The following is a 27,905-nucleotide window of genomic DNA, read 5'->3' on the forward strand; positions in this document are numbered from 1 at the left end:
AGTTGAGGCGGTGGTTAATAGCCTAAAAACCAAAAAAAGTCCAGGACCAGATGGATTCACAGCCGAATTCTACCAGAGGCAGAAAGAGGAGCTGATACTATTCTTTCTGAAACTATTCCAAATAATAGAAAAAGAGGGACTCCTCCCTAACTCATTTTATGAGGCTAGCATCATCCTGATACCCAAACCTGGCAGAGACATAACAGAAAAAGAACATTTCAGGCCAATATCCCTGATGAACATCAATGCAAAAGTCCACAACAAAGTACTGCCAAACCAAATCCAGCAACACATCAAAAAGCTTATCCACCATGATCAAGTAGCCTTCATCTCTGAGATGCAAGGCTGGTTCAACATTCGCAAATCAATAAATGTAATCCATCACATAAACAGAACCAATGACAAAAACCACATGATTGTCTCAATAGATGCAGAAAAGGCCTTTGATTAAGTTCAACACCCTTCATGCTAAAAACTCTGAATAAACTAAGTAATGATGGAACATATCTCAAAATAGTAAGAGCTATTTATGACAAACCTACAGCCAATATCATACTGAATGGACAAAAGCTGGAAGCATTCCCTTTGAAAACCAGCACAAGACAAGCATGCCCTCTCTCACCACTCCCATTCAACATAGTATTGGAAGTTCTGGCCAGGGCAGTCAGGCAAGAGAAAGAAATAAAGTATTGAAATAGGAAGAGAGGAAGTCAAACTGTCTCTATTAACAGATGACATGATTGTATATTTAAAAAACCCCATTGTCTCAGCCCAAAATCTCCTTAAGTTGATAAGCAACTTCAGTACAGTCTCAGTTTACAAAATCAATGTGCAAAAATCACAACCATTTCTATACACCAATAATAGACAGACAGCCAAATAATGAGTGAACTCCCACTCACAATTGCTACAAAGAGAACAAAATACCTAGGACACAAACAAATGGAAAAACATTCCATGCTCATGGGTAGGAAGAATCAATATCATGAAAATGGCCACTGCCCAAAGTAATTCATAGATTCAATGCTATCCCCATCAAGCTATCATTGACTTTCTTCACAGAACTAGAAAAATCAACTTTACATTTCATATGGAACCAAAGAAGAGCCCACATAGCCAAGAAAATCTAAGCAAAAAGAACAAAAGTTCATCATCACTGGGTCATTAAAGAAATGCAAATCAAAGCCACAATGAGATACCATCCCATGCCAGTTAGAATGGTGATCATTAAAAAGTCAGGAAACAACAGATGCTGGAGAAGATGTGGAGAAATAGGAATGATTTTACACTGTTAGTGGGAGTGTAAATTAGTTCAACCATTATGGAAGACAGTGGCTGATTCCTCAAGGATCTGGAATGAGAAATACCATTTGACCCAGTAATCCTGTTACTGGGTATATATCCAAAGGATTATAAATCATTCTACCATAAAGACACATGTGTATATATGTTTATTGCAGTACTATTCACAATAGCAAAGACTTGGGACCAACCCAAATGCTGATGAATGACAGTCTGGATAAAGAAAATGTGGCACATATACACCATGGAATACTGTGCTGCCATAAAAAAGGATGAGTTCATGTCCTCTGCAGGGATATAGGTGAAGCTGGAAACCATCATCCTCAGCAAACTAACACAGGAACAGAAAACCGAACATGGTATGTTCTAACTCATAAGTGGGAGCTGAACAATGAGAACACACGGACACATGGAGGGGAACATCAACACCAGGGCCTGTCAGGGGGTGGGGGACTTGTGGAGGGATAGCATTAGGAGAAATACCTAATGTAGATGACAGGTTGATGGTTGCAGCAAACCACCATGGTGCGTGTATACCTATGTAAAAAATCTGCATGTTCTGCACATGTACCCCAGAACTTAAAGTATATATATGTAAATCTACCCAAGGAGAAACAGAATGCACACTTCAGGTGAAATGGAATCAATTACTGACAAATGTGAAAATACAAAATATGCCATATGATGAAGATGGGCGTCATTATTGCACACAGTTTATTTGAGAATGGGATAGAATGGCTTAACCTAGGTGGGTTTCCTGCATTCCTGCAAATTGAAATAGGCCATAAAATATTTGCAGTGAGAGTCAGAGGAGGGGTTTCAGATGGGTTGGAATGCTCTACATGGAGGTGCACAGGTGGGTGATGGGAAAGAGTAGGTGGATGGAAGAGGGAAGGGAAGCCTTTATTGAGTGTAAACGAAAATGATTTGTACAGATAACAGTTGGAATTTGGTGTCTATCAGATAACGTGTAAACATCAATGCTGTTGTCATCGCACCGTTGTTGAAAAGGCTATTTTTTCTCCATTGAATTGTCTTGGCAACCTTGTCAAAATCCAAATGACTATAAATGTGTGAAGGGTTTTTTATTTTTTTGTGCTCTCAATTGTACTCCATTGATCTATATGTCTCTCGTAATCCCTATAGTACACCATCTTAATTACTGTAGTATTATATTAATATCAAGTTATTAAATCAAATCAAGGAGTGTGAGTCTTTTGTTGTTCTTTTTCAATACCGTTTTTACTATTCTGGGTCCCTTGAATCTTCATATGAAATTTAGAATACACTTGTCAATTTTCTCAAAGGAGGCAATGGGGATTTTGACAGGATTGCATTAAATCAGTAGATCAGGGAATTATGCCATTTTTAAAATTGAAGTGAAATTCACACAATATACAATTAACCATTTTAAAGTGTAGACTTGAGTGGTATTTAATGTATTCACAATGTTGCAAAACCACCAGCTTTCTCTGGTTTCAAAATGTTTTTATCACTCCACAAAAACACAACATATTCATTAAATAATCACTCCATTCCTCCACCCCATCATGTAATAACCTTTAATCTTCTTTCTGTTTCTATGGATTTGCCTGTTATGGATATATAAATGACTCACAGCATATGTAACCTGTTATGTCTGAGTCCTTTCACTTATAATGTTTTGGAGGCTCATCTAAGTCGCAACATGTATCAGTACTTCATTCTTTTTTGTCGTTGAAATATATTTTATTTTTCCATGCACATATATCACAATTTGTTATTCATCTGTTTATGGACATTTGCATTGTTTCCAACTTTTGGCTTTTATAGATAATCTTGCTTTGACCATTTGTGTATGTTTCTTTATGGGCATGTTTTCAACATTCTTGGGTATATTCTCAGGAGTTGAATTGCTGGGTCAAATGGTAATTTTATTCTTATCTTCTTGTATAAGAGCCAAACTTTTCTACAGTGAATGTGGCATTTTATATTCCTTCCAGCAATGTAGAAGGATTTCTATTTTCCACATAGTTGCTAATTGTTGTAATTTTCTGTATTTATTGAAGCCATCCTAGTGAATGTAAAGTGTTATCTCATTGTGGTTTTCTTTCTTTATTTATTTAGAGACAGAGTCTTACTCTGTCACCCAGGCTGGAGTGCAGTGGCATGATCTCAGCTCCCTGCAACTTCCACCTCCTGGGTTTACACAATCCTCCTTCCTCAGCTCCCAGAGTAGCTGGGATTACAGGCATGTGCCACCACACCTGGTTAATTGTTTTATCTTTGGTAGAGATGGGTTTTCTCCACTTTGGCTAGGCTGGTCTCGAACTCTTGACCTCAGGTGATCTGCCCATCTTGGCCTCCCTAAGTGCTGGGATTACAGGTGTGAGCCACTGTGCCCAGCTCTCATTGTGGTTTTAACTTGTATTTAATGACCAATGATTTTGAACTTCTTTTAATATATTATTACCCACTTGTATATCTTCTTTGAATAAATGCCATTCAAGAACATTTTCTGTTTAAATTAAGTTGACTTTATTTTTCTTTTTAAGCTGTTAGAATGGTTTATGTATTCAAAACATTAAACTCCTTCATATACATAATATGAAAATATTTCCTCCCATTCTGTTGGTTGTCATTTCACATTCTTAATTACATTCTTGCTGCACAAAGTTTAATTTTGATGAAGTTTGGTTTATCTATTTTTCCTTTTGCTCCTCTGGTATCAAATTTATAAATCTATTGCCAAATATGAAGTCATGAAGATTTACCCCTATATTTTATTCTAAGAGTTTTATTGTTTTAGCTCTTATATTTAAGTTTTTCCATCCATTTTCTGTTATATTTTTCATTTGGAGTGAAGTAAGGAAGATCTCAGCTTCATTCTTCTGCATTTCACTGTCCTATTGTCTCATCACCATTTGTTGAAGAGATTCTTTCCTTGGATTGAATGGTCTAGGCACCCTTGATGAAAGTAAATTTGCCATAGATCTTTAGGTTTATTTTGTGATTTCAGTTTTATTCCATTTGTCTTGATGTCTGTCTTTATGCTAGTGCCACACTGTTTTGATTATTATAGTTTGTAGTAAGTTTGAAGTTGGAAACTGAGTACTCACAGATACAGAAATTAAGTAGAAATTACTTAGGCAAGCCAAATCATGAGTGGACTCCCATTCACAATTGCTTCAAAGAGAATAAAATACCTAGGAATCCAACTTACAAGGGATGTGAAAGACCTCTTCAAGGAGAACTACAAACCACTGCTCAAGGAAATAAAAGAGGATACAAACAAATGGAAGAACATTCCATGCTCATGGGTAGGAAGAATCAATATCATGAAAATGGCCATCCTTCCCAAGGTAATTTACAGATTCAATGCCATCCCCATCAAACTACCAATGACTTTCTTCACAGAATTGGAAAAAACTACTTTAAAGTTCATATGGAACCAAAAAAGAGCCCGCATCGCCAAGTCAGTCCTAAGCCAAAAGAACAAAGCTGGAGGCATCACACTACCTGACTTCAAACTATACTACAAGGCTACAGTAACCAAAACAGCATGGTACTGGTACCAAAACAGAGATATAGATCAATGGAACAGAACAGAGCCGTCAGAAATAATGCCACATATCTACAAGTATCTGATCTTTGACAAACCTGACAAAAACAAGAAATGGGGAAAGGATTCCCTATTTAATAAATGGTGCTGGGAAAACTGGCTAGCCATATGTAGAAAGCTGAAACTGGATCCCTTCCTTACACCTTATACAAAAATCAATTCAAGATGGATTAAAGACTTAAATGTTAGACCTAAAACCATAAAAACCCTAGAAGAAAACCTAGGCATTACCATTCAGGACATAGGCATGGGCAAGGACTTCATGTCTAAAACACCAAAAGCAATGGCAACAAAAGCCAAAATTGACAAATGGGATCTAATTAAACTCAAGAGCTTCTGCACAGCAAAAGAAACTACCATCAGAGTGAACAGGCAACCTACAAAATGGGAGAAAATTTTCGCAACCTACTCATCTGACAAAGGGCTAATATCCAGAATCTACAATGAACTCCAACAAATTTACAAGAAAAAAACAAACAACCCCATCAAAAAGTGGGCAAAGGACATGAACAGACACTTCTCAAAAGAAGACATTGATGCAGCCAAAAAACACATGAAAAAATGCTCATCATCACTGGCTATCAGAGAAATGCAAATCAAAACCACAATGAGATACCATCTCACACCAGTTAGAATGGCAATCATTCAAAAGTCAGGAAACAACAGGTGCTGGAGAGGATGTGGAGAAATAGGAACACTTTTACACTGTTGGTGGGAATGTAAACTAGTTCAACCCTTGTGGAAGTCAGTGTGGCGATTCCTCAGGGATCTAGAACTACAAATTCCATTTGACCCAGCCATCCCATTACTGGGTATATACCCAAAGGACTATAAATCATGCTGCTATAAAGACACATGCACACGTATGTTTATTGCGGCATTATTCACAATAGCAAAGACTTGGAACCAACCCAAATGTCCAACAATGATAGACTGGATTAAGAAAATGTGGCACATATACACCATGGAATACTATGCAGCCATAAAAAATGATGAGTTCACGTCCTTTGTAGGGACATGGATGAAATTGGAAATCATCATTCTCAGTAAACTATCGCAAGAACAAAAAACCAAACACCGCATATTCTCACTCATAGGTGGGAATTGAACAATGAGAACACATGGACACAGGAAGGGGAACATCACACTCTGGGGACTGTTGTGGGGTGGGGGGAGGGGGGAGGGATAGCATTGGGAGATATACCTAATGCTAGATGACGAGTTGGTGGGTGCAGCGCACCAGCATGGCACATGTATACATATGTAACTTACCTGCACATTGTGCACATGTACCATAAAACCTAAAGTATAATAATAATAATAATAATAATAATAATAAAAGAAAATAAAAAAAAAAAAAAAAAATTTTTCATGTAATTATCTTATCTACCTCAGCCAACTGTTAAGCTCATTAAGAGCAGGGATCATGCTTTTTACTCTTTTGTGATCCCCCACAGCATCTTATTATCATCTTTGCAACCAAAACATTGTTATTAAGAGTCTCTGATGTCCATGGACTATTTTTTCAGAGGTGATAGTTGTTATAAAATAAAAAACAGACTGTCATAACACCAAAAAAAAAAAAAAAAAAAAAAAAAAAAAAAAAAAAAGAAAAAAAAAGAAATTACTTAGGCAAATAGTAAGCATTTGGGAGTCCTCAGTAAGGATTTTCTTTTTAATGGAAAGCAGCCCCAAATCATTTTCTAACAAAGAGAAGCTTGTAAAATCGAGCTGCAGACATACACGAGGAAGCTGGAAACTTGCACAAGTGAATGCTGGTAGTAAAGAACTACCTGTGACTAGGCAAGTTCAAAATGGCAGCTCCATCTTCCCTCCCCTGTGCCAGCCACATGTACAGTAAGGAGCAGATAAGATGGCAATGGTCAAGTGGAAAGTCCATATGCATAATAAGATTACATTGGGGAGGCCAGCCTTCCCCACCTGCTATGTAAATGTCACACCTGATTAAACCAATCTCTGGGCCCTATGTAAATCAGACACTGCTTCCTCCAGCCTCCCTATGCAATCTGCTGCGGTTCACCTCCTTCCCCCTTTTCCAAAGTCCGTCTGTCTCACAAGAAGCTGCTCTTTTCTCTCCTTTCTTCTATTAAACTTTCTGCTACATAACCCACTCAGATGTGTCCGTGTTGAGTTTTTAGATCACTTTGAGGAGTATTGCCATCTTAACGATATTAAGTCTTCCAATCCTTGAACATGGTATAGTTTCCAATTTATTTAGGTATTAGATATTATTTTTTCTTCTGTTGCAAGGGTCTGGTTTAGTTTAAAAGGCAAGTTTATCTTAAATTTTATATTTAGTTATGACCATTGAGGATTTTAAAATGATACCATATGAAATGCCTTCTTTTAAAAAAAATTTCAACTTTTATTTATTTATTATTTTTATTATACTTTAAGTTGTAGGGTACATGTGCACAATGTGCAGGTCTGTTACATATGTATACATGTGTCATGTTGGTGTGCTACACCCATGAACTCATCATTTACATTAGGTATATCTCCTAATGCTATCCCTCCCCCCTCCTCACACCCCACAACAGGCCCCTGTGTGAAGTTCCCCTTCCTGTGTCCATGTGTTCTCATTGCTCAATCCCACCTATGAGTGAGAACATACAGTGTTTGGATTTTTGTCCTTGTGATAGTTTGCTGAGAATGATGGTTTCCAGCTTCATCCATGTCCCTACAAAGGACATGAACTCATACTTTTTTATGGCTGCATAGTATTCCATGGTGTATATGTGCCACATTTCCTTAATCCAGTCTATCATTGTTGGACATTTGGGTTGGTTCCAACTCTTTGCTGTTGTGAATAGTGCCACAATAAACATACGTGTGCATGTGTTTTTATAGCAGCATGATTTATAATCCTTTGGGTATATACCCAGTAATGGGAAGGCTGGGTCAAATGGTATTTCTAGTTCTAGATCCCTGAGTAATCGCCACACTGACTTCCACAATGGTTGAACTAGTTTACAGTCCCACCAACAGTGTAAAAGTGTTCCTATTTCTCCACATCCTCTCCAGCACCTGTTGTTTCCTGACTTTTGAATGATTGCCATTCTAACTGGTGTGAGATGGTATCTCATTGTGGTTTTGATTTGCATTTCTCTGATGGCCAGTGATGATGAGCATTTTTTCATGTGTTTTTTGGCTGCATAAATGTCTTCTTTTGAGAAATGTCTGTTGATATCTTTTGCCCACTTTTTGATGGGGTTGTTTGTTTTTTTCTTGTAAATTTGTTTGAGTTCATTGTAGATCCTGGTTATTAGCCCTTTGTCAGACAAGTAGGTTGCAAAAATTTTCTCCCATTTTGTAGGTTGCTTGTTCACACTGATGGTAGTTTCTTTTGCTGTGCAGAAGCTCTTTTAAGATTAATTAGATCCCATTTGTCAATTTTGGCTTTTGTTTCCATTGCTTTTGGTGTATGAGACATGAAGTCCTTGCCCATGCCTATGTCCTGAATGGTATTGCCTAGGTTTTTTTCTAGGGTTTTTATGGTTTTAGGTCTAACATGTAAGTCTTTAATCCATCTTGAATTAATTTTTGTATACGGTATAAGGAAGGGATCCAGTTTCAGCTTTCTACATATGGCTGCCAGTTTTCCCAGCACCGCTTCTTAAATAGGGAATCCTTTCCCCATTTCTTGTTTTTGTCAGGTTTGTCAAAGATCAGATAGTTGTAGATATGTGGCATTATTTCTGAGGGCTCTGTTCTGTTCCATTGGTCTACATCTCTGTTTTAGTACCAGTACCATGCTGTTTTGGTTACTGCAGCCTTGTAGTAGAGTTTGAAGTCAGGTAGCATGATGCCTCCAGCTTTGTTCTTTTGGCTTCGGATTGACTTGGCAATGCGGGCTCTTTTTTTCTTCCACATGAACTTTAAAGTAGTTTTTTCCAATTCTGTGAAGAAATTCGTTGGTAACTTGATGGGGATGGCATTGAATCTACAAATTACCTTGGGCAGTATGGCCATTTTCATGATATTGATTCTTCCTACCCATGAGCATGGAATGTTTTTCCATTTGTTTGTGTCCTAGGTATTTTGTTCTCTTTGTAGCAGTCGTGAGTGGGAGTTCACTCATTATTTACCTGTCTGTCTATTATTGGTTTTTATCCTCTTTTATTTCATTGAGCAGTGGTCTGTAGTTCTCCTTGAAGAGGTCCTTCACATCCCTTGTAAGTTGGATTCCTAGGTATTTTATTCTCTTTGAAGCAATTGTGAATGGGAGTTCACTCATGATTTGGCTCTCTGTTTGTCTGTTATTGGTGTATAAGAATGCTTGTGATTTTTGTACATTGATTTTGTATCCTGAGACTTTGCTGAAGTTGCTTATCAGCTTAAGGAGATTTTGGGCTGAGACAATGGGGTTTTCTAGATATACAATCATGTCATCTGCAACAGGGACAATTTGACTTCCTCTTTTCCTAATTGAATACCCTTTATTTCTTTCTCTTGCCTGATTGCCCTGGCCAGAACTTCCAACACTATGTTGAATAGGAGTGGTGAGGGAGGGCATCCCTGTCTTGTGCCAGTTTTCAAAGGGAATGCTTCCAGTTTTTGCCCATTCAGTATGATATTGGCTGTGGGTTTGTCATAGATAGCTGTTATTATTTTGAGATACATCCCATCAATACCTAATTTATTGAGAGTTTTTAGCATGAAGCATTGTTGAATTTTGTCAAAAGCCTTTTCTGCATCTATTGAGATAATCATGTGGTTTTTGTCACTGGTTCTGTTTATATGCTGGATTACATTTATTGATTTGCATATGTTGAACCAGCCTTGCATCCCAGGGATGAAGCCCACTTGATCGTGGTGGATAAGCTTTTAGATGTGCTGCTGGATTTGGTTTGCCAGTATTTTATTGAGGATTTTTGCATCGATGTTCATCAGGGATATTGGTCTAAAATTCTCTTTTTTTGTTGTGTCTCTGCCAGGCTTTGGTATCAGGATGATGCTGACCTCATAAAATGAGTTAGGGAGGATTCCCTTTTTCTATTGATTGGAATAGTTTCAGAAGGAATGGTACCAGCTCCTCTTGTACCTCTGGTAGAATTTGGCTGTGAATCCATCTGGTTCTGGACTTTTTTTGGTTGGTAAGCTATTAATTATTGCCTCAATTTCAGGGCCTGTTATTGGTCTATTCAGAGATTCAACTTCTTCCTTGTTTAATCTTGGGAGAGTGTATTTCTCGAGGAATTTGTCCATTTCTTCCAGATTTTCTTGTTTATTTTTGTACAGGTGTTTATACTACTCTCTGATGGTAGTTTGTATTTCTGTGGGATCAGTGATGATATCCCCTTCATCATTTTTTATTGCGTGTATTTGATTTTTCTCTCTTTTATTCTTTATTAGTCTTGCTAACAGTCTACCAATTTTGTTGATATTTTAAAAAACACAGCTCCTAGATTCATTGATTTTTTGAAGGGTTTTTTGTTTCCATGTAATTGAGCTGTTTTGAGTGAGTTTCTTAATCCTGAGTTCTAGTTTGATTGTGCTATGGTCTGAGAGACAGCTTGTTATAATTTCTGTTCTTTTACATTTGCTGAGGAGTGCTTTACTTCCAACTATGTGGGCAATTTTTGAATAGGTGTGGTGTGATGTTGAAAAGAATGTGTATTCTGTTGATTTGGGGTGGAGAGTTCTATAGATGTCTATTAGGTCTGCTTGGTGCAGAGCTGAGTACAATTCCTGGATATCCTTGTTAACTTTCTGTCTCGTTGATCTGTCAAATGTTGACAGTGGGGTGTTAATGTCTCCCATTATTATTGTGTGGGAGTCTAAGTCTCTTTGTAGGTCTCTAAGGACTTGCTTTATGAATCTGGGTGCTCCTGTATTGGGTGCACATATATTTAGGATAGTTAGCTCTTCTTGTTGAATTGATCCCTTTACCTTTATATAATGGCCTTCTTTGTCCCTTTTGTTCTTTGTTGGTTTAAAGTCTATTTTATCAGAGAGTAGGAAAGCAAACTCTGCCTTTTTCTGTTTTCCATTTGCTTGGTAGATCTTCTTCCATCTCTTTATTTTGAGCCTAGTGTGTCTCTGCATGTGAGATGGGTTTCCTGAGTACAGCACACTGATGGGTCTTGACTCTTTATCCAATTTGCCACTCTGTGTCTTTTAATTGGAGCATTTAACCCATTTACTTTTCATGTTAATATGGTTATGTGTGAATTTGATCCTGTCATTATGATGTTAGCTGGTTATTTTGCTCGTTAGTTGATGCCGTTTCTTCCTAGCCTTGATGAGCTTACAATTTGTCATGTTTTTGCCATGGGTGGTACCTGTTGTTCCTTTCCATGTTTAGTGCTTCCTTCAGGAGCTCTTTTAGGGCAGGCCTGGTGGCGACAAAATCTCTCAGCATTTGCTTGTGTGTAAAGGATTTTATTTCTCCTTCACTTATGAAGCTTAGTTTGGCTGGATATGAAACTCTGGGTTGAAAATTCTTTTCTTTAAGAATGTTGAATATTGGCCCCCACTCTCTTCTGGCTTGTAGGGTTTCTGCTGAGAGATCAGCTGTTAGTCTGATGGGCTTCCCTTTGTGGGTAACCCGTGCTTTCTCTCTGGCTGCCCTTAACATTTTTTCCTTCATTTCAAGTTTGGTGAATCTGACAATTATGTGTCTTGGAGTTGTTCTTCTTGAGAAGTATCTTTGTGGTGTTTGCCGTATTTCCTGAATGTGAATGTTGGCCTGCCCTTCTAGGTTGGGGAAGTTCTCCTGAATAATATCCTGCAGAGTGTTTTCCAACTTGGTTCCATTCTCTCCATCACTTTGAGGTATACCAGTCAGATGTAGATTTGGTCTTTTCACATAGTCCCATATTTCTTGGAGGCTGTGTTTGTTTCTTTTTATTCTTTTTTCTCTAAACTTCTCTGCTCACTTCATTTTATTCATTTCATCTTCCATCACTGATACCCTTTCTTCCAGTTGATTGAATCAGCTACATAGGCTTGTGCATTCATCACGTAGTTCTTTTGCCATGATTTTCGGCTCCATCAGGTCCTTTAAGGACTTCTCTGCATTGGTTACTCTAATTAGCCATTCATCTAATCTTTTTTCAAGGTTTTTTACTTTTTTGCCATGGGTTCAAACTTCCTCCTTTAGCTCGGACTAGTTTGATCGTCTGAAGACTTCTTCTCTCAACTCATCAAAGTCATTCTCCATCCACCTCTGTTCCATTGCTGGTGAGGAGCTCTGTTCCTTTGGAGGAGGAGAGGCACTCTGATTTTTTTTTCTTTTATTATTATTATTATTATTATTATTATTATACTTTAGGTTTTATGGTACATGTGCGCAACGTGCAGGTAAGTTACATATGTATACATGTGCCATGCTGGTGCGCTGCACCCACCAACTCGTCATCTAGCATTAGGTATATCTCCCAATGCTATCCCTCCCCCCTCCTCCCACCCCACAACAGTCCCCAGAGTGTGATGTTCCCCTTCCTGTGTCCATGTGTTCTCATTGTTCAATTCCCACCTATGAGTGAGAATATGTGGTGTTTGGTTTTTTGTTCTTGCGATAGTTTACTGAGAATGATGATTTCCAATTTCATCCATGTCTCTACAAAGGACGTGAACTCATCATTTTTTATGGCTGCATAGTATTCCATGGTGTATATGTGCCACATTTTCTTAATCCAGTCTATCATTGTTGGACATTTGGGTTGGTTCCAAGTCTTTGCTATTGTGAATAATGCCGCAATAAACATACGTGTGCATGTGTCTTTATAGCAGCATGATTTATAGTCCTTTGGGTATATACCCAGTAATGGGATGGCTGGGTCAAATGGAATTTCTAGTTCTAGATCCCTGAGGAATTGCCACACTGACTTCCACAAGGGTTGAACTAGTTTACAGTCCCACCAACAGTGTAAAAGTGTTCCTATTTCTCCACATCCTCTCCAGCACCTGTTGTTTCCTGACTTTTTAATGATTGCCATTCTAACTGGTGTGAGATGGTATCTCATTGTGGTTTTGATTTGCATTTCTCTGATGGCCAGTGATGGTGAGCATTTTTTCATGTGTTTTTTGGCTGCATAAATGTCTTCTTTTGAGAAGTGTCTGTTCATGTCCTTCGCCCAAATAATGCCACATATCTACAAGTATCTGATCTTTGACAAACCTGACAAAAAGAAGAAATGGGGAAAGGATTCCCTATTTAATAAATGGTGCTGGGAAAACTGGCTAGCCATATGTAGAAAGCTGAAACTGGATCCCTTCCTTACACCTTATACAAAAATCAATTCAAGATGGATTAAAGACTTAAATGTTAGACCTAAAACCATAAAAACCCTAGAAGAAAACCTAGGCATTACCATTCAGGACATAGGCATGGGCAAGGACTTCATGTCTAAAACACCAAAAGCAATGGCAACAAAAGGCAAAATTGACAAATGGGATCTAATTAAACTCAAGAGCTTCTGCACAGCAAAAGAACAGGCAACCTACAAAATGGGAGAAAATTTTCGCAACCTACTCATCTGACAAAGGGCTAATATCCAGAATCTACAATGAACTCCAACAAATTTACAAGAAAAAAACAGGCACTCTGATTTTTACAGTTTCCAGTTTTTCTGCTCTGTTTTTTCCCCATCTTTGTGGTTTTATCTACATTTGGTCTTTGATTATGGTAATGTACAGATGGAGTTTTGGTGTGGATGTCTTTTCTGTTTTTTAGTTTTCCTTCTAACAGTCAGGACCCTCAGCTGCAGGTCTGTTGGAGTTTGCTGGAGGTCCACTCCAGACCCTGTTTGCCTAGGTATCAGGAATGGAGACTGCAGAAGAGCGGATATTGGTGAAGAGCAAATGTTGCTTCCTGATCGTTCCTCTGGAAGTTTTGTCTCAAAGGAGTACCCAGCCGTGTGAGGTGTCAGTCTGCCCCTAAGGGGGGGTGACTCCCAGTTAGGCTACTCAGGGGTCAGGGACCCACTTGAGGAGGCAGTCTGTCCATCCTCAGATCTCCAGCTGCATGCTGGGAGAACCACTATTCTCTTCAAAGCTGTCAGACTGGGATATTTAGGTCTGCAGAATTTTCTGCTGCCTTTTGTTTGGCTATGCCCTGCCCCCAGAGGTGGAGTCTACAGAGGCAGGCAGGCCTCCTTGAGCTGCAGTGGGCTCCACGCAGTTCGATATTCCTAGCCACTTTGTTTACCTACTGAAGCCTCGGCAATGGGGGGCGCCCCTCACACAGCCTCACTGCTGCCTTGCTGTTTGATCTCAGGCTGCTGTGTTAGGAATGAGCAATGCTCCGTGACCCGGGCATGGAATATAATCTTCTGGTGTGCCATTTGCTAAGACCATCAGAAAAGCACAGTATTAGGGTGGAAGTGACCTTATTTTCCAGGTGCCATGTGTCCTTGGCTAGGAAAGGGAATTCCCTGACCCCTTCCACTTCCCGGGTGAGGTGATGCCTTGCCCTGCTTCAGCTCAGGCTCCATTCACTGCACCCACTGTCCTGTACCCACTGTCTCACAGTCCCCAGTGAGATGAACCCAGTACCTCAGTTGGAAATGCAAAAATCATTCATCTTCTGCATCACTCACGCTGGGAGCTATAGACTGGAGCTGTTCCTATTCGGCCATCTTGGCTCCAATTGTTCTCAACTTTTATTTTGAAGTGCACATTCATGTGTCTTACATGGGTATATTGTGTGATGCTGAAGTTTAGGGTACAAATAATGCCATCACCCAGTTAGTGAGACTGGTACCCAATAGGTAGTTTTTCAGCCCTTGCCTTTATATCTCTCTACCCTCTATAGTAATTCCTTGTGTATTTTTTCCATCTTTGTGTCCCACTTTTATATGAGAACATATGGTATTTGGTTTTCTGTTGCTGCATTAATTCTCTCAAGATAATGGCCTCCAGCTACATCTATGTTGCTGCAAAGACATGATTTTTTTTAATGGCTGCATAGCATTTCATGGTGTATATATACCACATTTTTTTTATGCAACACATGATTGGTTGGTTCTATGTCTTTACTATTGTGAATAGTGCAGGAATAGACCTACTAGCACGTGTCTTTTTGGTAGAACAATTTGTTTTCCATTGGGTACATACCCAGTAGTGGAATTGCTGCATCGAATGGTAGTTCTGCTTTTAGTTCTTTGAGAAATCTCCAAACTGCTTTCCATAGTGGCTGAACTAAGTTACATTCCCACCAGTAGTATATAAGTGTTCTATTTTCTCTGCAGTCTCACCAACATCTGTTATTTTTTGGCTTTTTAATCATATCCATTTTGATTGGTATGAGATGGTATCTCATTGTGGTTTTGATTTGCCTTTCTCTGATGATTAGTGATGTCCAGTATTTTCTCATATGCTTGTTGGCCACGTGTATGTCTTCTTTGGAAGGACATATGTCCTTTGCCCACTTTTTAATAGGGTTACTTGTTGTTTTTTTTATTTTTATTTATTTTTTTTATTTTTTTATTTTTTTTATTTTTTATTTTTTATTTTTATTTTTTCTTTTATTATTATTATTATACTTTAGGTTTTATGGTACGTGTGCGCAATGTGCAGGTAAGTTACATATGTATACATGTGCCATGCTGGTGCGCTGCACCCACCAACTCGTCATCTAGCATTAGGTATATCTCCCAATGCTATCCCTCCCCCCTCCCCCCACCCCACAACAGTCCCCAGAGTGTGATGTTCCCCTTCCTGTGTCCATGTGTTCTCATTGTTCAATTCCCACCTATGAGTGAGAATATGCGGTGTTTGGTTTTTTGTTCTTGCGATAGTTTACTGAGAATGATGATTTCCAATTTCATCCATGTCCTTACAAAGGACATGAACTCATCATTTTTTATGGCTGCATAGTATTCCATGGTGTATATGTGCCACATTTTCTTAATCCAGTCTATCATTGTTGGACATTTGGGTTGGTTCCAAGTCTTTGCTATTGTGAATAATGCCACAATAAACATACGTGTGCATGTGTCTTTATAGCAGCATGATTTATAGTCCTTTGGTTACTTGTTTTTTAACTTGTTGAATTGTCTAACTTCCTTATAGATTCTCACTATTGAAACATTGTTGGATTCACAGTTTGCAAATATTTTGTCCCATTCTGTAGGTTGTCTGTTTATTCTGTTGATAGTTTCTCTTGCTGTGCAGAAGCTCTTTAATTAGGTCCCACTTGTCAATATTCATTTTGGTTCCAATTGCTTTTGAGGAATTATTCATAAATTCTTTGCTAAAGCCTGTATCCAGAATCGTATTTTATAAATTTTTTTCCATCAGATTCTTATATTTTGAGGTCTTAAATTTAGATCATTAATCCATCTCAAGTTAATTATTGTATATGGTACAAGGAAGTGTTCCAGTTTCACTCTGCATATGGCTAGTCAGTTATCCTCATTCAATTTACTAAATAGAGAATTCTTTCCTCATTTATTATTTTTAGTCAACTTTGTTGATGATCAGATGGCTATAGGTATGTGGCTTTATTTCTGGCTCTCTACTTCTGTTCAATTTGTGTTTTGTACCAGTTACATGCTCTCTTGTTTACTGTAACTTGCAGTATAGTTTGAAGTCACTTAATGTGAAGCTTCCCACTGTTCTTTTTGCTTAGGATTGCTTTGGATTTGAGCTCTTCTTTGGTTCCATATGAATTTTAGAATAAAATAACATTGGTAGTTTGATAGGAATAGCATTGAATCTGTAGATAGCTTTGGGCAGTCTAGCCATTTTAATGATATTGATTGTTTCAATCCATAAGCATGAACTGTTTTTCCATTTGTTTGTGTCATCTATGATTTTGTTCAGCAGTATTTTGTAGCTCTCCTTGTAGAGACATTTTTGCCCCCTTTGTTAGTTGTATTCCTAGGTTTTTTCTTGTGGCTATTGTAAATGTGATTGAGTTCTTGATTGGCTTTCAGCATGAACATTTTTGGTGTATAAAAATGCTACAAATTTTTGCATATTTATTTTGTTTACTGAAATCTCACTGAAGTTGTATATCAGTTCCAGGAGTTTTTGGAAAGTTCTTTAGGGTTTCTAGGTATGAATTGGGTCTTCTAGGTCTGAGACGGGTCTTCTCCTTCTACTAGTAGAAGATGGGCCTTGTAGTCTTGAAGACAGCAGAAGGATGGGTCTTATTTTTAATCCAACTTCCTACTCTTTGCCTTTCATGTGGAGCATTTAGACTGTTTATCTTCAGTGTTAACATTGACATATGAGGTTTTGATTCTATTGTGAAGTTGTTAGCTGGTTGCTTTGTAGTTTCTATTGTGTGATTGCTTTACAGAGTCTGTGGGCTATATACTTAAGTGTGTTTTGTTGTAGCAGGTATTGTTGTTTCACTTCCGTATTTAGAACTCCCTTAATGATCTCTTATAAGGCTGGTCTAATGGTAACAGATTTTTCTGGTACTTACTTGTTTGGATAAGATTGTATTTCTTCTTTGCTTTTGAAGCTTAGTTTGGCAAAATATAAAATTTTTTTGTAATTTTTATTAAAATGAATGTTGAAAATAGGCTGAGCATCCTTTTAGCTTGACAAGGTTTTTTTTCTATGTGATCTGATTTTTTTCTCTAGCTGCCTTTAAAATTATTTTTTAGCCTTGACCTTGGACAGCCTGTTGAGTAAATGCCTTGGTGATGTTAATTTTGTATAGTGTCTCACATATATTCCCTGGGTTTATTGTATTTGAATGTCTACCTTTCTAGCAAGTTTGGGAAAATTTTCTCAACTTATTAGCCCAAATGTATTTTCTAGATTGTTTACTTTTTCTTCTCTCTCAGGAATGCCAATAATTCCTAGGTTTACTCCTTTTAAATAATCACATATTTCTTGAAGACTTTGTTCATTTATTAAAATTATTTTTTCTTTATTTTTGTCTGACTGGGTTAGTTCAAAAGAATGGTGTTCAAGCTCTGAAATTGGTCCAGTCTATTGATAAACCCTTCAATTGTATTCTGAAATTCCTTAAGTGAGTCTTTCAATTCCAGAAGCTTTGATTGATTTCTTTTTAAGATGTTTATCTCTTGCTCCATTTCCTGGACTGCTTTAGTAGTTTATTTGCATTAATTTTCAACCTTGCCTTGGATCACTGAGCTTACTTGCAATCCATATTTTGAATAGTTTTTCTGTCATTTCTGAGTTGCCAGTTTGGTTAGGGTTCATTGCTGGGGAGTTCATGTGATCTTTTGGTGGTTTTACAACATTCAGACATTTCATGGTGCCAGAATTCTTATGCTGGTTTCTTCTTATTTGGAGAGGCTGCCGCTTCTGATTTTTGAAATTATTTTTGTGCAGATAGAATTGTTTTTCTCTCCCTATTTTTGTTCTTTCCTTTTTCTCTCCTCCTTCCTATGGGATGTGACTATAGAAAATGTTGGGTAGGGCCTTTGACTTTAATTCTATAGCTGTGTTCACGTCTGTGGGTAGTTTTATATTGGCCTGTGCAGTTTGACATACATGTCAGTAGATGGCACTTATGAGCAAAATCCAGCTGTGACTAGGACAACCTGATATAGCACAGCTTGATCCTTGTTTTCTGGGGGAACTTCTCTGTTTCCTCAGACAATCTGTTCATCTGTGGAATTCAGAGTAGTCTGGGCTCCCTGCTCAGCCCCAAGGGGATAAAGATCGGTGTCGCTGGACTGGGCAGTCCTGTCTACAGGTCCCCTAATGGCAGGCACTAGCACCAGCACTGAAAGACAACTGATTATTGCATTGATCTTGTACCCTGAAATTATGCTGAAATCATTTATTAGCTCTACTTGTTTTCTATCTGTATTGTATGAGATTTTTCTATATATAGAGAATCATGTTTTAGTCAAATACACATGACTTGAATTTTTCCTTTCCTACTTGAATGTGTTTTATTTCATTTCTTACCTAATTGCTCTAACTAGAACTTCCAATACTATGTTTAATAGTAGTAAAAATGGACATCCTTGTTTTTTTTCTTTTCTTTCTGATTTTAAGTTATAAGTTTTAGTATTTCACAATTTAGTATGCTTTAGCTTTGGAGTTTTCATAGATATGCTTTATTATGATAAAGGAGTTTTATTTCATTTATAGTTTTCTGAGTGTTTTTGTTATGATGGGTATTAAAAGTTGTCATTTTTTTTCTGCATCTAATGAGATGAATACGATTTTCTCTTTTATTCTGATATGGTGTAGTACACTGATTGACTTTCTTGTTGAACCACTTTTGCATTTCTGGGATAAATCTCACTTGTTTATTGTGAGATTTATTTTTATAATATTTATTATTATAATTTTTTAAAATTTTGTAAAAAAATTGTTGCAAAATACACATAACAAAAAAGTTTCTGTATTAATCATTTTAAGTGCATAGTGTATTGGTATTAATTACATTCACATTGTTGTGCAAATGTCACTGCCATACATCTATAGAATTCTTTTCATCTTGCAAAACAGAAACTTTATACCCATTTAATAATAACTCTTGGCCAGACATTGTAGATCATGCCTGTAATCCCAGCACTTTGGGAGGTTGAGATGGGCAGATTGGATGAGCTCAGGAGTTCGAGACCAGCCTGGGTAACATGGCAAAACCCTGTCTCCACCAACAAAGCAATCAACAAACAAAATGAAAGTAACATAATTTCCTCAACTGTGCAAACTAATTCATATTAATAATTCCATGAAATGTGTCCATAGTAACACAAGAAAAGAAGAAGGGCCTTGTAAATGTGGCCCACCACATTCTTTGAGGTCTTTGTCAGTCTTATCTGCCAGAGACTGTGTAGACTAGGTGCAGTTAAAATTCCCATTCCCTTATCACTTGCTCTGAAATTTATCTGAAATCAAAGGGAATGGGTTGCCCAAAGAGAAGTGTCCAGAGACGTGGATGATGTGACAAGAAATGTTGTAGAACCCCACCCCCACCTCAAATGATAACTACATTTCTCCCTTCCACCGCCCCATGGCAACCAACATTCTACTTTGTGTCTCTATAAAATCGAGTATGCTGGGTACCTCATAAAAGTGGAATCATTATGTATTTGCCCTTTTGTGACTGGTTTATTTCACTTTGCCTAATGTTATTTTCTCAGGGTTCATTCATGTTTTTGCATGTGTCAGATTTTTCTTCCTTTCTAAGGGTGAATAATATTCCATTGTATGTATAAACCAAATTTGCTTACCCATTTATCTGTTGATGGGCACTTGGATTACTTTCACCTTTTGACTTTTTGAGTAATGCTATTATGAATATGGGTAAACAAATATTTCTTTGATGTGCTGCTTTCAATTCTTTTGGGTATATACCCAGAAGTGACATTTCCGGGATATGTGGTAATTCTATTTTTAATTCTTGAACTGCCCTATTATTTTCCTTAACAGCTGCACCATTTTGCATTTCCATCAGTAGGACATGAGGGTTCCAATTTCTCCATATTCTCACCAACATTTGCTATTGTCTTTTGTTTTCTTAGCCTTTATTTATTTGATTTAATTATTATTTATTTATTAATAATGTATAAATATTACAAATTATAATACTGCAATGTATAATAAAATATTATACATTATAAATAGATTATAAATGTATATTATATATCATAAAAATTTATATTATTATTGATATATTATTATAAATTTATAATTTATTATTTTAGTGGGCACAATAATTGTACATATTTATGGGGTGTACTGTAATATTTCAGTACATGTATACAATGTGTAATGATCAAGCAGGATGATTAACATATCTATAACCTCAAATATTTTTTGTTTCCTTGTGCTGGAAACATTAAAAATCTGCTCTTCTAGCTATTTTAAAAAGTATAATTAATAAAGTATTGTTAATTATAGTCACGCTATACTGCTATAGAATACTATAACTTATTCCTTTTATATAGCTGAACTTTTGTATCTGTTAACAACTTCTGGCTATCTCCCTTACTTCTCTACCTCTACTAACTATTCTGCTGTTTCTTTCTTTTTTTTAATTGCACTTTAAGTTCTGGGATACATGTGCAGAACATGCAGGTTTGTTACATAGATATAATGTGCCATGGTGGTTTGCTGCACCCAACAACATGTCATCAACATTAGGTATTTCTCCTAATGCTATCCCTCCCCTAGCCCCCCAACCCCTCGACAGGCCCTGATGTGTGATGTTCCTCTCCCTGTGTCCATGTATTCTCATTGTTCAACTCCCAATTATAGGTGAGAATATGTGGTGTTTGGTTTTCTGTTCCTGGTTTAGTCTTTGGAGGGTGTATGCGTGAAGGAATTTATCCATTTATTCAAGATTTTCCAGTTTATTTGCATAGAGGTGTTTTTAGTATTCTCTCATGGTAGTTTGTATTCCTGTGGGGTCGGTGGTAATATCCCCTTTATTATTTTTTATTGTGTCTATTTGATTCTTTTCTGTTCTTTATTAGTCTTGCTAGCTGAGTTCAAGACCTGGATATCCTTGCTAATTTTCTGTCTCACTGATCTGTCTAATATTGACAGTGGGGTGTTAAAGTCTCCCATTACTGTTGTGTCGAGTCTAAGTCTCTTTGTAAGTCTCTAAGGACTTGCTTTATGTACCTGGGTGCTCCTATATTAGGTATATATACATTTAGGATAGTTAGCTCTTCTTGTTGCATTGATCCCTTTACCATTATGTAATGCCCTTCTTTGTCTTTTTTTTATCTTTGTTGGTTTAAAGTCTGTTTTTTCAGATACTAGGATTGCAACCTCTGCTTTTTTTTTGCTTTCTAATTGCTTGGTAAATCTTCTTCCATCCCTTTAATTTGAGCCTAGGTGTGTCTTTGTACGTGAGATGTGTCTCCTGAATGCAGAACACCGATGGGTCTTGACTCTTTATCCAATTTGCCAGTCTGTGTCTTTTAACTGGGGCATTTAGCCCATTTACATTTAAGGTTAATATTGTTATGTGTGAATTTGATCATGTCATTATGATGCCAGCTGGTTATTTTGCCCATTAGTTGATACAGTTTCTTTACAGTGTCAATGGCCTTTACAATTTGGTATGTTTTTGCAGTAGCTGGTACTGGTTCTTACTTTCCATATTTAGTGCTTCCTTCAGGAGCTCTTGTAAGGCAGGCCTGGTGGTGACAAAATCTCTCAGCATTTGCTCATCTGTAAAGGATTTTTTTCTCCTTCACTTATGAAGCTTAGTTTGGCTGGATATAAAATTCTGGATTGAAAATTCTTTTCTTTAAGAATGTTGAATATTGGCCCCCACTCTCTTCTGGCTTGCAGGGTTTCTGCAGAAAGATCCGTTGTTAGTCTAATGGGCTTCCCTCTGTGGGTAACCCGACCTTTCTCTCTGGCTGCCCTTAACATTTTTTCCTTCATTTCGACCTTGGTGAATCTGATGGTTATATGGCTTGGGTTACTGTTCTCAAGAAGTATCTTTGTGGTGGTCTTTGTTTTTTCTGAATTTGAATGTTGGCCTGCCTCTCTAGGTTGGGGAAGTTCTCCTGGATAATATCCTGAAGAGTGTATCCCAACTTGGTTCCCTTTTCCCCATCAATTTCAGGTACACCAATCAAACGTAGGTTTGGTCTTTTCACATGGTCTTATATTTCTTGGATGCTTTGTGCATTCCTTTTCATTTTTTTTCCTCCAATTTAGTGTTCAGGCTTTATTTCATTAAGTTGATCTTTCATCTCTGATATCCTTTCTTCCACTTGATCGATTCAGCTATTGATACTTATGTATGTTTCATAAAGTTCTTGTGCTTTGTTTTTCAGCTCCATCAGGTCATTTATGTTCTTCTCTAAACTGGTTATTCAAGTTAGCCATTCTTCTAACCTTCTTTCAAGGTTCTTAGCTCTCTTGCATTGGGTTAGAACATTCTCCTTTCTCTCAGAGGAGTTTGTTATCACCCACCTGCTGAAGCCTACTTCTGTCAATTCATCAAACTCATTCTCTGTCCAGTTTTGTTCCCTGCTGGTGAGGAGTCATTATTCTTTGTAGAAGAAGAGGTGTTCTGGTTTTTTGAATTTTTAGCCTTTTTGCACTGGTTTTTCCTCATCTTTATTGATTTATCTACCTTTGGTCTTTGATGTTGGTGACCTTCAGGTGGGGTTTTTGTGTGGACATCCTTTTGTTGGTGTTGCTGCTATTGCTTTCTGTTTGTTAGTTTTCCTTCTAACAGTCAAGCCCCTCTGCTGCAGGTCTGCTGGGGTTTGCTGGAGGTCAACTCCAGATCCTGCTTCCCTGGGTATCATCAACAGAAGCTGCAGAGCAGCAAAGATTGCTGTCTGTTCCTTCCTCTGGAAGTTTGTCTCATTGGGGCACCCACCAGATGCCAGCCAGAGCTCTCCTTTCTGAGATGTCTGTTAACCCCTTCTTGGAGGTGTCTCCCATCAGGAGCCACGGGGGTCAGGGACCCACTTGAGTGTGTCCTTTAGTAGAGCTCAAGCACTGTGCTGGTAGATCTGCTGCTCTCTTCAGAGCCAGCACACCAGAATGTTTAAGTCTGCTGAAGCTGCACCGACAGCTGTCCCTTCCCCCATGTGCTCTGCCCCAATGAGATGGTAGTTTTACCTATAAGCCCCTGACTGGGGCTGCTGCCCTTTTTTTCAGAGATGCCCTGCCCAGAGAGGAGGAATCTAGAGGGGCAGTCTGGCTACAGCTGCTTTGCTGAGCTGCACTGGTCTCTGGCCAGTCCAAACTTCCCAGCTGTTTTGTTTACATTGTGAGAGGAAAATTACCTACTCAAGCCTCAGTAATGGCAGATGCCCCTTCCCCCACCAAACTCATGCAACCCAGGTAAACTTCAGACTGCTGTGCTGGCAGTGAGAATTTCAAGCCAGTGGATCTTAGCTTGCTGGGCTCCATGGGGATGGGATCTGCTAAGCAAACCACTTAGCTCTTTGGCTTCAGCCCCCTTTCCAGGTGAGTGAAAAGTTCTGTCTCACTGGCATTCCAGGTGCCACTGGGGTATGAAAAAATTCTCCTGCAGCTAGTATGCTATGCAATGTCTATGCAAATGGCTACCCAGTTTTGTGCTTGAAACCCAGTGCCTTTGTGGTGTAGGCACCTGAGGGAATCTCCTGGTCTGCAGGTTGTGAAGACCATGGGAAAAGCACAGTATCTGGGCTGGAGTGCACTATTCTTCATGGCACAGTCCCTCACTGCTTCCCTTTGCTAGGGGAGGGAGTTCCCTGACCCTTTGGGTTTCCCAGGTGAGGGGACACTCCACCCTGCTTCAGCTTGCCCTCTGCGGGCTACACCTACTGTCTAAACAGTCCCAATAAGATGAGCTGGGTACCTCAGTTGGAAATGCAGAAATTATCTGCCTTCTTTGTTGATCTTGCTGGGAGCTGCAGACTGAAACTCTTCCAATTCGGCCATCTTGCCAGTCACCCCCATTATTGAGTTCCTTCAAGGTAATTAGTTTGGATTCCTTTTTTGAATATTTGTTGATTTTATTTTTATCCAGTTCTGTTATTTGAGAGTTATTATATCTTTTTGGTGGTGTCATATTTCTTGATATTTCATGTTGTGTCCCTGCTTTGATGTCTATGCATGTGGTGGGACAATGGCTATTCCAGTTTCTAGAGTGGATTTCATAGAGAAAGACTTTCATCTGAAGTTGAGTGTTTGTGTGCAGGTGATGAAGAGTGGGTAACTCAGTTTTTGAGTAGATGCAGTGTGATAGTATCTGTGTAGTTCCCCTAGCTATGGTCAATATCAGCAATAATTTTGGGTGCCTCAGTGGCCTAGGCTGTAGAAGGTTGCAGCAGTATCAGGAGTAGTGTAGGTTGTTAATGTCCTTGGTGTCAAAGTATTTGGGCATCCCCCTATTTTTATTTTCCTAAAATTGGGGTGACTTAGCCTAAGGGATTCCTTTTGATGTCAGCTCTGATATGGCATACATGCAGCTGCATTGGTGCTGGGTTACAAGTACAGGTCCTTGAAGTTGTCATAGAAGCATCATTCTAGACTCAGGGTCTTTTAGTCATGTATTGTGACAACTGGGCCTTGGGGGGCAGGTTCACTCTCTGTGGCAGGGTTGAATGTAGATTGCCCACAGAGCCAAGATCTGTGACTCTGTAGCACACCCTAGCAGCTGAAGCCCACAGGCTGAGTTGTAGCTGTGAGTCTGTTTCTGAGGGTGAGGTTCAGGACAATGCCCTGGCCTGACTCTGAGGTAAAAGGGGTGCTCTTTAGATTTGAGCCCAGCAAGTGGAATATGGCTACTATCATTAATAAGATAGGATAGGTGCATAACTGCTAAATAACCAAGCTCAAGTCAACAGATGGAAATGTTGGTACTGGTTTGTGAGTGCACTGTTCTTAAGAGAAATTTTTAACATGACAAGCTTAGAAAACTGTATGAAGCTGATGTTACCAACGGAGAGGACTGTCTTCATCTAGTAAGTAGACATGTTGAGAGGATCTAGTCTATTTCAGTGGTGTTGATTACACAATATTCAACATGACACACATCACTTGGAGACTCTAAAAGCATCATTAATTTATTGCTGCTGGCCTAGGGACTGGTTAAAAAGTAATATGCTTTGTATATTAATGATCTCTTTCAACTAAGTATTCCTTATCCATTGCTTTCTTTCTCCTAACTTCCAAATTATGAGAACTCCAGTCTCTAAGCCTTGGCATATGCAGTACCCTTACTCTCTCCTTTATACCCTGTGGCAATTAATCCCTTTATTCTCCATCTTCATCATTGTTCCTTCTCTTCACTTTGTATATTTTTGTTTATTCCTGCACTACTGCACCCTAGAACAAGTTGTCTGTTGCCTCCCATCTAGATTATAATAGTGTGGGCCCATCTTGTCATTGTAAACCCATTCTCTTCCTCTGTAATTTATCCTAGGTTTTGCTGTCATATTGCTTTTTTCATATTTGTTTTTACAAAATTTCAACTTTATAATGAATCTGCAGGCAATATTGAGTCCACGTACCTTTCTGACAGAAAAATATAATTGCAGACTCTTGATTCAGGCTCACAGTATCTAATGATATGGCCCTAATTTACCTTTTCTATTAATTTAGATTGTGGTTGCCTACAGGTGATAATGGCTTTAACACATAATGTCTTTATTTATCTCAAATACAGGGATTCTCTTGGTGGGGCAATCTAGGACAATACAGCAGCCCCCAAAGCAGCAAAGAGTCAAGTGCCTTCCTTTTTCCCACTAAATTTAGTATACAGACCTTCATTTTCATGATTAAATCCCAGGATGGGGTATACTCTACCTCCTGCTTCACATTTGTGTTTTGAGCATGAAAGAGGAAATAGAGGAAATGGACTTAGAGACCTTCTGCTTATATTTTTTAGCAAAAAAAAAAAAAAATGCTGTGTGACTCAGCTAGCTGCAAAGAGCCTGATGAATGGAATTTTTAGGCAAGCATGGAATAAGGGGGTAGGAAATAAAATTTGGGCAAGTTGGTCTACAGCCTCTGCTATACAAGCAGTATTTTTTTTCTAGTACTGTACTTTTCAGTTTCTATGTTGGTAACTATATAACTATGTGAGTAGTTTTGAATTCACTGTAATCAAATATGCTGGTAAATAATTTGTCAGATAATTGCATCAAATCATTCCTAGGAAAAGCACAACCAACCATCTGAATTTACTATTGAAAGCTTGGAAAACACTGCAGCTGACTTGTTTGGAGCTGGGACAGAGACAACAAGCACAACCCTGAGATATGCTCTCCTTCTCCTGCTGAAGCACCCAGAGGTCACAGGTATGATCACAGATGATAAGTTAATTAATTTTCAAAAAAGATTTTGGGAAGGTGTTGCTAGTGTCCTCCTTCACATTTATCTTAGAGAAGCTTCATTATTTAAACTTCTGTGCTTCCAGCTGTAATCTGTTTCAAACTAATGGTGATTAAAATGGGATACCTTGGCCTGCCATGGTGGCTCACACCTGTAATCCCAGGACTTTGGGAGGCTGAGGTGAGTGGATCACTTGAGGCCAGGAGTTCAAGACCAGCCTTGGCCAAAATGGCCAAATCCCATCTCTAGTAAAAATGCAAAACTTAGCCAGGCATGGTGGCACATGGCTGTAATACCAGCTAATCGAGAGGCTGAGGCACTGGAATTGCTTGAACCCGGGTGGCAGAGGTTGTAGTGAGCCAAGATTTTGCCACTATACTCCAGTCTGGGCAATGGAGTGAGACTGTCTCAGAAAGAAAAAAAGAAAAAAAGAAAAAGAAAAGATAAAAGGGGCATCTTTGCACAGTAGAGGAAAATAACAGAGAAATGAAGACAGCACGGCAGTAGCAAAAGCAATAGAACTCTGGTCCAATGTGTCTGGATTTATGGCAGGAAGAGACAAGATAAATTGGCCTGGGATTGCATGTTGGTTTTATTATGAGAAGGCCATTTTAAATAGCAAGTATATTCTTGAAGATAACTTTTCTCATTCTCAAAATTTCAGGTTCCAATGCTGGAGTAGGGAAACTGGAAACTCTCCTTATTGAAAGATAAATGGTAATCCTAAAAAAGTAGTGAGTCTGCCTGAGAAAATTCCTAGTCCAATAAATACTCTAAAAAGTTAGATTCATAAGAAAGGTGATTCTGTTTACTAGAAGAGGTATATAAAGAATGTTCCATTTAGGCAGAATATGTACCTGAGACAGTTTCCATGAAATTGGTGTCGGACAAAATAAGATTTTTTTGAGGAAGTCAATAATTTTATCTTTTATGAACAATTTTATTTTAGAAATTTACTTTTAAGGACTTTTGGTTATGCTGTAGATAAGAAATATTCTTTTTTTCTCCTATGTCAGTATCCCCCATTGAAATGACAATAACCTAATTATAAATAAGAATTAGGCTTTTTTTTCAACAGTTACTAGCCTATAGAGTTCTAGAAGATTTTTTGTCAAATTTTATTATAGATTAAAGGGTACAAATACAGGTTTGTTATGTAGGTAAGTTGTGTAACACTGAGGCTTGGGGTCCCAGCTATTCCATCACACTGACAGTAAGCATATTACCCAACAAATGGTTCTTCAGGCCACATCCCTTCTCTCCCTCCCCCATCTAGTGATCC

General features: G+C 38.3%; 1 protein-coding gene across 1 annotated transcript in view; it reads left to right on the top strand.

Moving 5' to 3' along the window:
• LOC129006530 (cytochrome P450 2C9) overlaps nt 1-27,905 on the top strand; it is a 69,050-nt gene that overhangs the window by 24,617 nt on the left and 16,528 nt on the right. The window contains exon 6 of the mRNA XM_054436239.2: nt 26,448-26,589. Within this exon, the coding sequence (XP_054292214.1) occupies nt 26,448-26,589 (142 nt within the window). The remainder of the gene's footprint in view (nt 1-26,447; nt 26,590-27,905) is intronic.

This window comes from Pongo pygmaeus, chromosome 8 (genome assembly GCF_028885625.2).
Source record: "Pongo pygmaeus isolate AG05252 chromosome 8, NHGRI_mPonPyg2-v2.0_pri, whole genome shotgun sequence".
Lineage (NCBI taxonomy): Eukaryota > Metazoa > Chordata > Mammalia > Primates > Hominidae > Pongo > Pongo pygmaeus.